Source organism: Megalobrama amblycephala, linkage group LG6 (assembly GCF_018812025.1).
Source record: "Megalobrama amblycephala isolate DHTTF-2021 linkage group LG6, ASM1881202v1, whole genome shotgun sequence".
Lineage (NCBI taxonomy): Eukaryota > Metazoa > Chordata > Actinopteri > Cypriniformes > Xenocyprididae > Megalobrama > Megalobrama amblycephala.
The window spans coordinates 20,644,909-20,661,762 of NC_063049.1; the positions used below are offsets into that span (position 1 = coordinate 20,644,909).

The 16,854-nt window shown below is 35.6% G+C and overlaps 1 protein-coding gene and 1 long non-coding RNA gene across 5 annotated transcripts in view; one reads left to right on the top strand and one right to left on the bottom strand.

Moving 5' to 3' along the window:
* LOC125270085 overlaps window positions 1–16,850 on the top strand; it is a 22,038-nt gene extending 5,188 nt beyond the window's left edge. The window contains exons 2-4 of the long non-coding RNA XR_007185247.1: window positions 1,808–1,983; window positions 2,101–2,181; window positions 13,047–16,850. This is a non-coding gene — a long non-coding RNA (uncharacterized LOC125270085). The remainder of the gene's footprint in view (window positions 1–1,807; window positions 1,984–2,100; window positions 2,182–13,046) is intronic.
* The window catches only part of LOC125270084 (trichohyalin), a 55,346-nt gene that overhangs the window by 37,652 nt on the left and 840 nt on the right, over window positions 1–16,854 (bottom strand). For all 4 annotated transcript variants that reach the window (XM_048193300.1, XM_048193298.1, XM_048193297.1 and 1 more), the window contains exons 4-10: window positions 10,962–11,085; window positions 8,534–8,674; window positions 7,929–8,095; window positions 7,343–7,529; window positions 7,083–7,216; window positions 2,062–2,248; window positions 1,795–1,959 (exon numbers count right to left, since the gene is read on the bottom strand). In XM_048193300.1, coding sequence (XP_048049257.1) covers window positions 1,795–1,959; window positions 2,062–2,248; window positions 7,083–7,216; window positions 7,343–7,529; window positions 7,929–8,095; window positions 8,534–8,674; window positions 10,962–11,085 — 1,105 coding nt within the window. The remainder of the gene's footprint in view (window positions 1–1,794; window positions 1,960–2,061; window positions 2,249–7,082; window positions 7,217–7,342; window positions 7,530–7,928; window positions 8,096–8,533; window positions 8,675–10,961; window positions 11,086–16,854) is intronic.

A 16,854-nucleotide genomic window follows, 5' to 3' on the forward strand; every position in this document is an offset into this window, starting at 1 on the left:
GTACCAATTTTTGTTTCGATTGCTCAAAGTTTGGCCGAGATACAGCCTCTATACTAATTTCGGGTCGACCTCGTTAACTTCGTGACATCATAACCTTTGAACAAAGATGAATAAAAAAAATCTGTTCAGTCATTTCTGTGCGGCTCAGACCAAAGATCACCTGATCAAAGTTTGGACAAAATTGGACAAATTTTGAAGGAGGAGAAGCGAAAAAAACAAATACTGTACTTTTCAAAATGGCCGCTACTGTAATGGGTGGAGACTTAATGTAAGAAGTTGAATAGCATCAGCATGAAGAGACGAATCAGATGAACTAAATTAAATTTTTCTATGACAAACAGTTCAAATGTTAAAACCGTTAGAATGTTGAAATTTTGAACTGGTGGTGGCGCTATAGAGTTGGTTCTAGAGACTCCAAATTTGGTCCAATCACTATTCATGAGCATCTCTACAACTGTGCCAAATTTCATCATTTTCTCATGTTCCGTTGATAGGGCTGCCATAGACTCCCATTCGGGAGGAAGAATAATAATAATAAAAGGGAAAACGTACAATTACAATAGGGGCTACAGCCCCTTCGGGGCTTGGCCCCTAATAATAATGATGTGCATGGATAAATAATTTATAATAAAAATACTGAAATATTCCATAAAAAAAAAAGAATCATCAATTTTGATTTCATGGTGAATAAAATGTCAAGTTGGTTGTATAAATTAACATTAGTAATGCATTATGAATGATCATGAATTCTAAATAAGTGTATAAATAAATTAAACTTAAAAAAATTAAACTTGAAAGTATTGTTTATTGTTGATACCTAATGCATTAACATTGTTAACCAATTGCACTTTATTGTAAAATGTAACCTAAATAAATTATCATAACTTATAAATAAACATTATTTGTGTTGGATTGTGTGATGGTCAAATGAAGGGTCAATAAATGAATGTTATAAGTTAATGTCACTAAATGAAATACCATTTAACCAGATCAGCGTATTAGAATGATTTCTGAAGGATCATGTGACACTGAAGACTGGAGTAATGACTGCTGGAAATTCAGCTTTGCCATTACAGGATTAAATTGCATGTTAAAACATATTTAAATAGAAAAAAAGTTAAATTGCAATGATATTTTACAATATTAACATTCAATCATTCAGTTAATATCACTCAAGAAAATGCCATTTAACTTTACCCATCATAAAGTGAGACAGGCCAGTACACCTCAATATTGAAATAAATTTTAAAATCTAATAATTACCCTGAAAGTACATTCAAACCATATTCATATAGAATTGTTGTTTTGTTGAATTGTATTATAAAATCCAAGCAAGATCACATCATGTCAGTCTCTTTGGTAATGCATGCACATGTACATAGTCTTGGCACTGTTCTTGTATTTTTTCATCACTTCACCAGTTTTCAATACCGCAGCGCTGTTGACTTTCAGGATGAGTCATTTTGAGTTCTGCGTCCAGGTGTTCTTACAATATGTATTTCAGTAATATTATCTTTTGAAAATGTTTGACAAGTTTTTGAGTTTGAATTGAACTGCAGCACCACTTTTTAAATTTGTTAGGTAACGCTTCAGTTGTACAGCACTGGGCATAAAGGTTGATACTTAAAAAGATCATATCACAAAAATTATCTTGGTATAATGGATTGTTTTTGTTAAGTTGCTTGTGCAGCCACATGCATCATAAGTCATTGTATTTCTTTCAGCATCTATGTTGTGAATCATATCAGCAGCCATGATGTGTTAAATCTAAAAAAGAAATAAATACATCATTACCTCCTTTTTCTAGATCGTCGGACCACAAGATGTGCCCGAGGTCCATCTCTATAATCCTGCACCTGCTGTCAGAGAGAGGGTCCTGTCCTCTTTGGTCTAGCCCCTCTGCATGCTCCAGATCACCACATGGCTCATGCTCCTTAACAGGGTTCCTATGAAGGTCATCTAAGGCACAATAAAGAAAGAATGGTTAGCAAAATGTGGCATAATAAACTAATCCTTTATGCTGTATTTGTTGGTAAAAGTGAGCAATGTGATGTTGCATACCATCTGGCTGATGGGTGTCTGTATGTTCTGTTTGTGCAGGGAAAAGCAGCAGCACTTTCCTGTGCACGCGGATCTCAGAGGTGTTTTCGTGTGTACTTCCCACTTTGATGCCAGGGAGATGTACGTGTAGTTCTCGTTGTGGTAGATTCTCACAGCTCCTTTTTTTATCTGTTATTTCCGCTTTATTCTTCAAGACAATTCCAAAAGAATTACATCATTTAAATGCACTTAAGTCATTTTCTGAGTCAAAAGTATTACAAAGGTATTGTTGTTTTGATGTTTCAAAACAACAAAGGTTTGGGGTCAGTAGGATTTAAAAAAAAAAAAAAAAAATTAAAGCTTTCATTCAGTAAGGGTGCATTAAATCAATCAAAACTGACAGTTAATTATACAAAAAATATTATTATATCATGGTTTCAACAAAAAAATAATAAACAGCAGAACATTGATGATAATAATGCAAAAATATAACTGCAAGCCACAATTACGGGGACAAGCCGAATAAGGATATTTGTGGACATCTGTGATCATGAGGTTAGGATAAAGCTGTTTAAATTACATCAGTTAAAGCACTTATAATAACATGGTTTATAACTTCTGAGCAGTAGGTGGCGCTATAAAGAAACTCTGCATGCACCCTCAAGTCATGCCTGTATCTATATCAATACATAAAACTTTTGCAAAGATACAACCGCATATCCATTTTGGCATGCTCGCAGTCAAATTTGTTGCCGCAGTATAAAATAACGGTTGGGTCTATCAAAAATCTGTGTCTGTAGATGCTACATACCAAATTTCGTACAAATCGGACAAACGCTCTAGGAGTTTTATAAAGTAGGTTTTTCGGAAAATTCAAAATGTCGGAAAAAAGGTCATGACAGAAATGATGTCATAGGGTGCATTCGAATCAGCATCAACAGCTAAAAGCTGTCTAACTGAACACGACAAACCGACCGTTGCAAAACACATGGACTACCTCAGAAATAGAAACGATCCGTTTACTGTCAGGAATTTGTGTCATGTCACGCTGCGTTGCATCCAGTGTAGACAATGGCCTTCATTTATCAAACAATCGTACGGCAGAAAACTGTGCGTACGCTCGTTTCCACGCAAAATTTGGCATTTATCAATATGAGCGTGAGTGGTGACTATGATCAAATCTCACGTCAGGTCTCAGCTCGTCATGCTCGTACGCACGTTTTTGAGTCAGCGGTAGCTTGCGTGCAGTATAGTAAATCTGGTGGAGAATTGTTATCAGAACATTTAGTTAATTTTCCTGACCGACAATCATTCACTAACCGATCATTAACCATTAAATGACACGATTAAAATGTCAAATTAAAATTAAAGGATTAGTTTACTTTCAAATCAACTTTTCCTGATAATTTACTCACCCCCATGTCATCCAAGATGTTATCTTCATGTCTTTCTTTCGTTAGTCGAAAAGAAATTAAGGTTTTTGAGGAAAACATTCCAGGATTTTTCTCCATATAATGGATTTCAACGACTACCAACAGGTTGAAGGTCCAAATTGCAGTTTCATTGCAGCTTCAAAGGGCTTTAAACGATACCAGACGAGGAATAAGGGTCTTATCTAGCAAAAAAATCAGTCATTTTAGAAAAAAATACAACCGTTTATGCTTTATAAACACAAAATATCGCCTTGAGCGTACTTCCCATTTCCGCATTCTTCAAAACGCTTACGCTGAATGTCTTACGCCTTTCTTATTCTACTTATGGAACGAACGCGGCGCCAGTTTCGTTTTTTTTCGTAAGTAGAATAGGGAAGGCGTAGGACATTCAGCGTAAGCGTTTTGAAGAATGCGGAAATGGGAAGTATGTTCAAGGTGATATTTTGTGATTATAAAGCATATAGAGTTGTATTTTTTTCGAAAATGACTGATCGTTTCGCTAGATAAGACCCTTATTACTCATCTGGTATCATTTAAAGCCCTTTGAAGCTGCACTGAAACTGCAATTTGGACCTTCAACCTGTTGGTAGCCATTGAAATCCACTATATGGAGAAAAATCCTGGAATGTTTTCCTCAAAAACCTTAATTTCTTTTCGACCGATGAAAGAAAGACATGAACATCTTAGATGACATGGGGGTGAGTAAATTATCAGGAAAAGTTTATTTAAAAGTGGACTAATCCTTTAAATTAGAATAGATGCATGTCTTAAAATACCACAAATGTTTTTTTCTTTCCAGGGGTTTCGCTTTGCATGCTCAAATGGCAACATCAACAGAACATAAGGATTCACACATCATACACCTGCAATGCAGAGAAAAACAGAATAATATACAAGGAATAAAATAATAGGACTACACAAAATACATATTTTACTGAAATAATTAACAGATTGACAAAACAAAAGAGAAAAACTGCTACGCTCATTTGACGCATTGTAGCCAATTCGTTTTCTTTTTTTATTAAAATATTTATCTTTACTTCCTATTAAAACCAATTGATCGCGCAGGCGCCTCACTCACACACGCAGACACTACATATCAGTTCTAGCATTGCTAACTTTACATTTCAGCCGTTTATCAGCAAACTAAATGCAGAGAAAGTTAACACTGCTCATTTTAATGGTCCGCTATACATCTGTACCAGTCTGCGTGCAATGCCTAACCAAACACATTTTTGCGCATGCGAAGTATGATGTTTTACGTGGATATTGAAACAAGAGTGAAATACAAAGCCTTAGTTTACATAATGAACAGTATTTCAGCAACCAATAAATGTTACATCGCGAATATAGAAACGTTTGGATTCTTCCCGAATGAGAGAGGTAGGCTATGTGAGCCCAATTTAGTTTTGCTTTAAATAAATTCATTTCTGCTTTATAATAAATGCCACTATAGCCTAATTTGTGTTTAAACTTTTAATTTAATAGATAATTTTATAGCTACTTATTTTTTGTTCTTGTTCTGTTCTGAATAAAATAAATTTTAAGGATTTTCTGTGGAGTGAAGAGGGGTACTAAAATAACCAAGTTTATGTTAATATTATATATTATATATTATATATGTTTGTAAGTTTTTCATTTTATTTACTGGTATTTTCTTTTTAAATTAATTGTATTGTTTGCAATTATGATGTTGAGGGGTGTTATTAGAGTAAGATACATTTATTTTTCATGTAATTACTTCCTCTTCATGGCCGGGTTACGTTTCTCTGTGTCGTAAACTATCGGGCGAGGCTTCTAAAATTTGGCGCATGACATTTAAATGACGAAAGTTTTCAGCTGCCACATTTATCAACACCTGTTCATACGTGCAACAGAATTGGCCGCATACGAAAGTTAAATGAATCACACGTGAGCGTTTTTGTAAGCTGATTTTTTCATTTGGATGTAAGCTGGTTTCTACGTTCGCTTGATAAATGAGGGCCAATATCACTGATTATAATGGGTTCTGTTATCTTTTGACGCGTTGCGTCGCGCCATGGCGCTCGTAGACACGGTGTTAAGGCCTGTAGACACCGGGACGAATATCGCACGCGTTTATCGCCAGCGTTTTTCGAGACGTTTTTTGTGTTCATACCCAAGCGATTTTCACTGGCAATGCGCAGAGTGAACGTGCAATTTAACTCCCTGCCAGTATGCACTTGTGCTTAACGGTAGTGCAAATTAACTTTATTCATATCATAAATATGTTTAAGAATATATATGACATAAACGGTAGTGCAAATAAGTCACAATGACAGTAATGCAAGTGAACGGTAGTGCAAATAAACATATTTATGAAACAGACATTCTCAACTATATTTCTTGAATGTAAAAGAAAAAAATAAACAGTAAAAATACAGAAATAATACACATCTATTGGTGTAGCCAAGAAGTGGCAGAGCACCATCCATGCATCTCAATCAGCTCCCTAGTTCACTAGTCAGGGCACTGATCAGGGAGTCGGCCACATTCATTTACACGGTATACTGATACACGACCTAGGAAGCTAGGGAGCAGTTTGAGACACAGGGATAGTTTGTAGGGGTCTTCCTCGTCTACTTACTTTCTCTTCGCCGTCTTGGTATCGATGTGTGCTCGGCAAGACAGTTTTGTGCTTGAGCGCCACCAAGTCATGTTTTACTGTAACTTCAGCAGCTCCAGGCACGTGAACAAAAGCGCCACTCTCATTGATCTGCCAGTTTTTAACGTGGCGTGTCAAACTAAAAAAACAAACCCGGGGTGTTTTTTAAAAAATTACGCTTTTATGCCTGCCGTTTTTCGCATCGGTGTGCACACTCACATTGGCGCCCTTTGTTTAGTCACGAGGCGTTAAACGTCGGCAATAATCGTGCGCGATATTCGTCCCGGTGTGTACAGGCCTTTAGAGGTCAAAGGTTATGAACATAAACATGAGTGAATATTTGAACTGTTGGTGGCGCTAGAGGGTTTGAGGTAGAGACTCCAATTTTGCTATGGTAACATTTCAGACTGTCCTCTATCTGTGTGCCAAATTTCATAACTTTTTACCCTATGGTCCTATGGGCTGCCATAGACTCAAGAGTGGAAGAAGAAGAAGAAGAAAACATTCATTTAATTCGTAAAAATATTTCACAAATTTGTGATCATTTAATAATTTTGTGATCATTTAATAATTTTAATAATTAATAATTTTGTGAATTACAAGCAATTTATAATGCAAGAGTCAATAATATCCACATTGATTCAGAGGAATTCAGAGTAGTACAGAAGCTAGAGCAGATGTTAACGTGGAAAAGTAGAGACAAGAGAGAACAAGGAGACATTTTTAAGTTTATTTATAGTAAAGAGTCATTTTGAGGTTTGCGCTTGAATGAGAGCCCCAGGTGTTCTTACAATACATATTTCAGAAATATTAGGTGTGTTTTCTCTTTTAAAAATGTTTGACAAGTTTTGTCAAGAAGTTAACATGCAGAAAAGTAGGTTTGTTTGGGTTTGTTTACAAGAAGCGCACAGGTTTAGGATTATGGTTGAGATAAATGTGTCTTCAGCCATTTCTTGGTGTGTAATTACCAAATACAGAATTCTTACCACTGTTGAAGTGATGTCAGAGTCTGAGTTGACCAGCGGGCTCTGGTTAATGGGCGGTAAGTGGAAGACGGTGAAGCTGGGATCCGTTTCCATATTCACTCTCCTCACGTGAGTTTCACCTCCACAATGTCTTACTAAAGCAAACACAGTTTGCAGAACATACTTATCACATTTATGACTTCAGGCTTGTATCTGGATGTCATATGTTGATTTTATGGACTTTAAATGGTCGCTAAATACTGATGTAGTTCTTGTCTTACTCTGGCGGGATCCCTCCATGTGTCCACCGTAGTAGTTGACCCGTGAGAGTGGGCTGTATTCCAAAGACGAATCCACATACACTGACCTTAGAGGGCACGTCTCTGCAACACCATTTCCACTCTCCATCCGAGTGCGCTTCCCACGGCCATTTAGATCCTTGAGATGGTCGATAAGATGTGGGAGTATCTGGTATATGTCAAAGCAAAATTATGAAAAGCTCTTTAGCTAAGTTTTGAAGTTATGGTCACGTAGTTTGGACTAAAAAGTGGCTATCATTTAGACATTTGATCAAATTCGCATGTACAGTACTTCGCCTTAGCATTTCTGCTCTTTGTTTTTCATTGTAAAGGTTCAAAAGCCAAATACTTCACATAAACAACAGTATATTACATCAGTGACAGAGATTAGCCAAGAAAATGAAATCAGATGCTGTTAAAGGTCAGCTGTTTACTTATGAGTAGACCTTTCCAAGTGTCTGGTCTTATGATGCCAAAAGCACAGTGTCAATTATAAGGCTAGAGGGAATTTCAGGTCACTGTTAGGAAAAGAGACGAAAAGAGCCAGAGGAAAATGGACTAGACTCACTGTTTGATCTTCAGTCTGATGTGCAGTTTGTGTCTCAGGGATCGGACTCATCTGAGCTCTGCATGTGTCAACAGATATCCTGAGACTCCTATCCTGTCTTTTTCTCTCTTTTGGCTTCTCGCTCAGTTCGTCTTTCTGTACTTTAGTCTTAAAGGTCATTTGTTCATCTGGAGTCAAAATCGATAGTGAAATTAGGTTAAAGCACAACCATTATTCTGCGTCCAATTATTTTTCACAGTGAGCAGAAGCTGCTCACAGAAGAAGCTGCATGAAATAAAAATGGTTTACGTTTTAGAAATCAGTTTTTACTTCCTCTTGGCAATGGGAAGGTAAAATCCAAACTAAAAGCTCCCAACATGAATAGAGAGCATTCAGAGGCAGGTATCTGATATGCTTTAAAGATCTTGAAAATGTAAACATTCACCCTCTGAATTGACTTTAACTAAACACTGGCAAACACGGGAATATTTTTTGCCTTTCTGCATCGTGTTCACTGGCATTGCTGTGCTGCACAGGATGTTGTTGATCTAATCAAGAACTGCTTTTGAATAGTCAACGTTTATCTGATCGTTAGTGTCATTTGTGTTAGATTTTGTGAACTATACCTGGTGCAGCATGAGTTCTCTCACGGATTTGCACATGTACCAAACCCTCTGTTATGGGTGGCAGAGGGCCCAGGGTGGCCCTGTTGGGCCGAGGGGAGCGGAGGAAACGTGGCTGGTATCTGACCTGTCCAGCTTTCTCTCCTGAAACACAATAACATTTATCATTTTAAGACAGATATAGGATGTAGGCTATACTACCCTTCAAATGTTTGGGGTTGGTAAGGTTTGTTTCATGTTTTTGAAAGAAGTCTCTTATGCTCTTAGGCTGCATTTATTTAATCATAAATACAGTAAAAACAGTAATATTCTGAAATACTATTAACATTTATAAATAACGGTTTTCTATTTGAATATATTTTAAAATTTAAAGTTATACTATGTAACTTTTGGCCCTCTAGCAAGTTAAACAACAACACTGCATGCAGTTTGCTGAAGAAAATTTTTTTTTTTTTTTTTTTTTTTTGGTTGTGCTTCTGCTCATAAAACTAGACATAAGTCATCCAAAAATGAAAAATCTGTCATTAATTACTCACCTTCGTGTCGTTCCAAACCCGTAAGACTTTCGTTCATCTTCAGAACACAAATGAAGATCTTTTTGATGAAATCTGAGAGCTTTCTGTCCCTTCATAGACAGCTACACAATTGAAATTTTGATGCTTCAAAATGATCATAAGGAGATCGTAAAACTAATCCATATGAATTGAGTGGTTTAGTCCAAATTTTCTGAAGAGACTCAATCACTTTATATGATGAACAGATTTAATTTAGGCATTTATTTACATTACAAACATTTTTCACCGAACATAAACAGAAGCTCAACCAAACCCCGCACGAGAATCCTATTCCGGAAGTAACACAAGAGAATGAACCTCACTGGTTCTCACACCATGCTTGAGCCTCTGTTTACCACAACTGATGTGTGAGTTGATGAATGTTCATATGTGAATAAATAAGCCTAAATTCAATCTGTTCATCACATAAAGCAATCATATCTCTCCGTCTTCAGAAAATGCTCTCAGATTTCATGCGTTCCGAAGATGAACTAAAGTCTTACGGGTGTGGAACGAAATGAGGATGAGTAATTAATGACAGAATTTTTTGGGGGTGAACTATCCCTTTAAGAGATATAGATGGAAAGGATCTCAAGCTGATTAGCTGAAGATGTTACTGTAAATGCTATACCCATTAAAAGACATGGTACTTCCTTGAAAATAAATTCCAGAATAGTGCTGCAACAACCATAATGAAATTACCCTTCACAGTAGATAATGCTTTACTCTGTTGGACAGCTACATATGGTAATTTATCTGTTCAATAAAATAGCCGTCCTTACTCACATATTGAGTAATAAAAACGCCATCTCTGTGTCACTTTTACAACTTTCAAATTCCTCAGTTCTCGCCATCTAAGAAAAAAGTCAAGCCAATCTCAGTCTTGATTGTCGTTTTATTATGAGCCATTTCGCGTTCTCATTTTGCCAGCAAGCTCTTCTCTGTTCGAGATTTATCGTGCTCCATGTCAACCTTTCTCGCTCATTGTGACAACTAACCTCCTATGTTACTCCCACACCATACATAAGTAAAAATAGCGACTTTGTACGCAATTTCCCGCGAAAACCTTCCCGTCAGGTCTAAAATATAAAGACTTATACCTATTTGGCATAGTGAATCAGGGTAAGACAAAAACGTTTTGGAATAAGAATTGATGTGTTGACTCATTATTTACAGTTTGTTCATTCTGAACAAAAACGTTACATAGTGTAATTTAATTAAAGTTACATTTTCGGCATCGTTACTCCAGCCTTCAGTGTCACATGATCAGAAACATTTCTAATTATTATTAGCCTAATGTTGAAAACAGTTGTGCTGCTTTTATTTGTGGAAATCATGATACATTTTTCCAGGATTGATCGAGGATTTCCAGGATCATTTATTTTATAAAAACAACATCAGTACATTTTGTTATATAAATGTCTTTAAACGTATTTAATGTGTCATTGCAAAATAAAAGCATGTATTTCTTTCTAAAAAAAAATAAAAAATAAAAATATCTTACTGACCCCAAACTTTTGAACAGTAGTGTACATGCAAACAAATTTATTTATGTTGTTCCAATGACTTGCTATCTTCTTTTTACCAAAAAAAGTGAAATCTTTTAAATTTGAGTAATTGATTACTTTTTTTTTAAAATCCCTTTTTAATTATAAATTATGTTAAATGTAACATGAACAATAATGTAAAAGCATTTTTGCCCTTTATTGTATAAACCTGTCTATATATATATATATATATATATATATATATATATATATATATATATATATATATATATATATATATATATATATTTGTATATATATATATATATATATATATTTAAGCCTATAAAATATTTTAAAAGATTGACCAGGTTGCTTAAAGATCCTCACCTTTAGCCTGGCTTGGATTGTAGTTCTTCTCTCCAGGTCTCTGCTGCATGTGGATGTTCTGTGTAGCATGTTTCGTATCTGGCAATAATGGGTGCGTTACACCAACAAAAGATCCAACTTTTGCCTAAAAGAAACAAAGAATCATATATAAAGCACACATGTGTTTGATTTTCTCATCTTCATGATTTTTAGGCCTCTCCAAACATGGAATTGTTCCACATTATCTCTTACTATCTCTTTTGAAACCACACAAACATGATGTTCACTTATTTTCAAGGTCATTTGTCTTGATTAGCATGACAGATTTCTCTGCACACGACCTCCTATTTGTATTAAACGTCAGTGGAAAATGAAAACGTGAATGCCGAGCTGGAAGTCACACTGGAATTCTTTTGGATGCAATACCTTGCAATATTTTCAAAAGAATATAAGAGAACTGAGATGTTTTGATCTCCTGGGTTGAACATTGAACAATAATAAAGAGACACCAGGTGCCAGACATCAATGCTTTGAAATCAGCTGCCTAAATAGTCTAAAGAGGAAAAGACTTCTCTGTTAATGATATTATTAAATATTATAATGTTAAATGTTGTTTTGTGTTTGTGTGTTATGGAAGGTTATTATCATTTTGACTTGAAATCACCATGAAATGAAAATCGACAATTACTGTTTTTGTGTAATATTGCTGTATTTATTACAAATGATTTTTCCATGCACATCATTATTTTTTTTAAATTCAGAATAACTCCCCCTTATCTGATGATGTGTTTACTGGCGAGAGGGCGGGGCAACCTGTCACTCACATGACATCACAGCAATTACAAACCACAACAAAATCATGTCCCACCCTACATTTTTTACAGTTTACTCGGATATACATCACAATAGACCACTTTGGAGCAGACGTCACAATTACGTCACTTGCAGCTGCGCGCGCATACTGGTTGCAGAAAAATAGCGGTAGCAATTGAAGGAAAATGTGCAAAATCCACAGAATAAGAGAAAAATGTTTTGTTGTGCCTCTGGATGTTGGAATCGGAATGCAAAAAATATAGTCTACATTTTTAAAGAAAATCATCGTTGAAAACGTCCTTTGAAGATAAACAGAGACGTTTCACAGACTGGACTGATGACACCTGCAAGGATTAGTCTACTATTAAAGCAGGAATTTGATGTAAACAGTAAGTCTACATAATTCACATATGCAGCTCAGAGGACATACATAGCAGTTACACGGCATGAAATAATTATAATTAAAATAATTTAAACCTATAATATTTTACATAGATAACTTTTAAACATAATAATTTTTATTTCACAATTCTACTTTTTTTTTTCTTGCATTTGCGTGTTTATTACTCCCAGTTCGGACTTTATAACTCGCAATTGTGAGTTTATTTCACAATTCTGAGGGGGGAAAAGTCAGAATTGCGGGATAAATTGCAATTCAGAAAAGACAGAATGACGAGTATATCTGACAATTCTGTTTTTCTTTGTAAGAAATGTGAGATGTAAACTCAGATTTGCGAGAAATAAAAGTCAGAATTGTGAGATATAAACTCGAAATTAACTTTTTTTATTCTTTTATTTCGTGGCTTCCATAGACTGCTACTGCTCAACTGTCATTTTCTGCAACCAGCTAGGCTCCGCCCACAAAAAACGTCATCGCTGTTTGCAAACACCAATTTGGTCTATAGGGAAGAAAAGATGTCTGTTTCATGCCAACTTTAATTTAGTTTCATTTGTTTTTTATTTGTCTTTTCAGTTAGTTTTTCCGCCCCCAAAGTTGTCTAGTTTATTTCATTTTATTATTGTTTTTTGTATTTTAAGGGTGCCAAAGTGGTATTATTTAAAAAAGTTGAATACAGGTAGGTTAAAAAGGTTTCAACTTGTACAAAAGTACCAAGTTTCAAAAACTAAAATAAATTTTAGTGTGTTAAATTTGTTTTGTTTTGTTTTTTTTCCAAGATTTTTTGTTTTTGATTTTATTTAACAAAAATGTTCTCATATATATTTCATTTTTGTTAACAATAACACTGGTGTTATGTATATAATTGTGAGCATTATTTGTCTGAATTCATCTAGCCTTGCTGAGGATGACTATGGCGGCCATTTTGAATCCCTGGCGCACACCTGTGTTGTTTACATTCTGCTGCAGTTGAACGTGACATATCGAGACTTCACACAGGCCACCCACACGGAAGAGCCTTCTTCCTGGAATCCCTCCAAATCCCTGTCCAAACCCTCATGTCTATGAGGTAAACACACTGATTACTGCATTCAGCTCTCATCACCTGGATCATTCCCCTTTTGCCCCCGAGAGAGTGCCATTTCGGTCACATACTGCAGCAATTTTTCGGTGTCACTGAAGTTGCTCTTTTCCTGCTGATCACAGAGTATTCGGGCAATTTCTCTTCTGATGGTTCATGCGGGTTTATGTTTGGATAATAGAAGCTGGACATTGTGAAAAGGAAGCCAGCATGGAGTTTACCTTTCTCAATCAAGATGCACACCTTTGAATCTCCTTCTGGATCGACAGATGATTTTCAGGAGCGCAGAGAGAGGACAGATTAATGTGCATATAATGAGGGAACATTCAAGGGCTGTGGAGCATTAGCAGATTGTGGTGGACGGGAATTGGATAGATTATGGACTGTGTGCTTATGTAAAATCCCTCAGGACACCTTTATTAAGATTTGCAGCTCACATCTCACAGAGGTCAAATGGCGCATTATGGGTAAATCACCAGTTTGATTGACCTGGAATGTGTGGAAATTGAAGACACCTTGAGGACTGACCGCGCGCGCGTGTGTGTTGCATACTGACGGCAGTGTTATCTCCCCTGTCCAGGTGCAGTTTTAGGCGCTCAGTGAAAGATTATGGAGTGAAATGTAAAATGAACATACCACATTTCACCTACTTGCCTTAACTCTCTGGCCAGAGTAGCGGTTCGCCAGTGAGAGCTGGTAAACTAATACTACCACAGAGTCTGTCACCCTGACCTGAACCTGAGTTTCAACTTTTCTGGGCAGTAAAATTTTGGAAGATTTACTGTGGACTGGCCTGTCCCTCAAGCTTACGTCCCACCTCTCTTACTCTCCAGTAATCAGGAGGCAACTTGAGGCAGATCTGCACAATGGTCCATTTGTAGTAGATCTGGGCCTCTTAACTGAAGAAATTTGACAGATAAGGAACTGTTTCATGCAGTACTTGGTCGTGTACGTGTATGTTAACTGGTACATTAATCAGATGACTGTTCGGTTCAGCTGCCTTTTCAGTATCTAATGTTATTTAAACATGACCATTAAATCTATATATCCAGAACAGTAAATCTGTGAGTGGTGTTTCCAGAATTTCATGACCTCTGCATAAACAACATTATTTTGTGTAACACCAACTAAATGCAATTAAATTTATTGAAATGAATTAAATTTTTAATAGTCACACTATACCCTTGTGAAAAAGAAGTTTGCTTAAATGCATTGAATGCAGACAAGTATTTTTAAGCATATTTAAAAAAAAAAAAAAATTTGCAGATCATATAATAATGAAATAAAAGGCCAACTTAAGATATATAGCCAGGAAAGTGTACCACTGGCGTAACTTTGTTTTAAAAAGTGGGTGGGACAAAGGGTTTGGGGTGGGGTGGTGGGTGGTTTGTGAAGATCGTACATCAGAAATGTACAATAATAAATGCACAATTGTCATAGAATTCATGTTTAATATGATAGTTTCATCCTTACATCTACTATAATACAATATATTTTTAGTCTCGAGACTATAGTGAAAAAAAATTTGTAGATTTGCATTAGGTAGTATTAGTCCTAATGGACTAGAGGTGGAATTTTCGTTAAGCATGTCAGAGGTTCTGGGTTCTAAACCTTGTGTGTTTATTTCCTACTTCTTCCTCAATAAAACCAAGATGTTCATCAGTGATTGTATATCAAGAGCAGGGACGGATACGTTTATGTGCATTTTGTTTTGTGATTTCACAGGAACGAATAGAGAGTCTCTGCATTGGCGTTAAGCGATATATTGAAGCGCTGTGTGTGAAGTCCAGAAAATACTGTTGCACCACTGATAACTGAGGCAACGAGCATCAAGAGAACACTGTTGCGCCACTGATAGTGGCAACGATGACTCATGATTTAAAAAAACAACACACCCCAGTGCCAAATCGAAAACAAACTAATTGCTAATCAACTAGAGACTAGGCGCAAATTACGTCTATGGCCAAGCGTCCTGCTACCAGGATGCTTGTTAACAGGCTATATGTGTTAAAGAGAGTACATTTCATAGGCGTAATTGCGGGTGGGACATGTCCCCACCACTTTTTGAAACATCTGACGACACAGATATATCTAATACAAAAGAAACATCTTCAGTTGGTTAGCAATTTGTTCGTTCTATTTGGCACAGGGATGTGTTGTTTTTGAAATCATGCCGCTGCTCTTGATATACAATCACTGATGAACATCTTGGTTTTAATAAGGAAGAAAAAGAAAAAAAAAAAAAAACACACAAGGGCAGATTAGAACCCAGAACCTCTGACACGCTTAACGAAAATTCTATCACTAGCCCATTAGGACTAATACCAGCGTTGCCAAGTCTGCGGTTTTCCCGTGAAATTGGGCTACTTTAACACTGTTGCAGCGGGTAGTTTTTCTTGTCCTCGTGTTAAATCGACCCAAAATAACATGATATTTAGCCCCTGGAATGCGAATTTTACCAAGGGAGCCCCACCAAAAACACAAATTTTACCCCCAGGAACACGATTTTTACCGTGGGACCCCCCTGAAATGCAATTGGGCTAGTTTTGAGGAGCAATAATGCAAATCTACACATTTTTTCACTATAGTCTCGAGACTAACAATATATTGTATTATAGTAGATGTAAGGATGAAATTCCATTAAATAAATTCCATCCAATAAATTCCATCCAATAAATTCCATTATTTTGTAAAAAAAAAAAAATATATATATATTTCACTCATTTTTGTGTGAAATAAAAAATGATTAGTTCAGTAGATTTGCTTTACAGTAAACCTGAAATCCTTTAACTTTTTTTTACATGTGAGGGTGACAGTACACTTTTAAAAAGTGAACTTTGTAATAGTCAGCTTAAAGGTTTTACATTAAGTTTTAAATCATTTTAATAACCTTTTTTCATTCTTTAAAGTACTTATTTTGTGTTGACTAACATACTACAGCAAATTTTATAGTGCTTGAATTTAACTGTAGTGTGTTATACAATAATATATTTAAATAGTTTTAAACTATGCAACTTCATTACAAATGTGTAATTACAAATATATTTAAATATGTCACATACAAGTTTCATTAGAAATTACATTCAAGTATTTTTAGTTTACCGTTAATGCTTGTCAGTAATACACTTCTACCATTATTTCAAAGACAATAGAAGTAATTATGAAATTACACATAAAGATTAAGTCCCTATTAGGCAGGTCAAAAAAACACTCTAAAACTCAGCTAGTTGTATTTAATACAAATTTAAACTGTAACACATCTTTTCCATATCTATAACATGAAAACAGTACATTCAGTTCACACTTTCTTTTAAAAGTATATTATTTCTGTAATAAATATTCTATTTTTTAAAAATGTTCTTTTTCACAACACTGTAAAACATGATAGGTTATTTGAACTTATTTCTTCTCTTTAACTCCAACTGTCATGACAAGTTTTGGATTTTAAACTCAAGTTTATATGTTTTCAGAAGTTAAACTTAAAATAATCCATTGTCTTGACTATTAGTGAGTTGGTTATCTTCATGGTTAGTTGAGTTTACTCTCATTTTCAAAGCAGCATTTCTAGGTTTAAGCACCTGGAAATGTTTTACAGTGAAGGGTAATAGTGTTTTTACAAATTT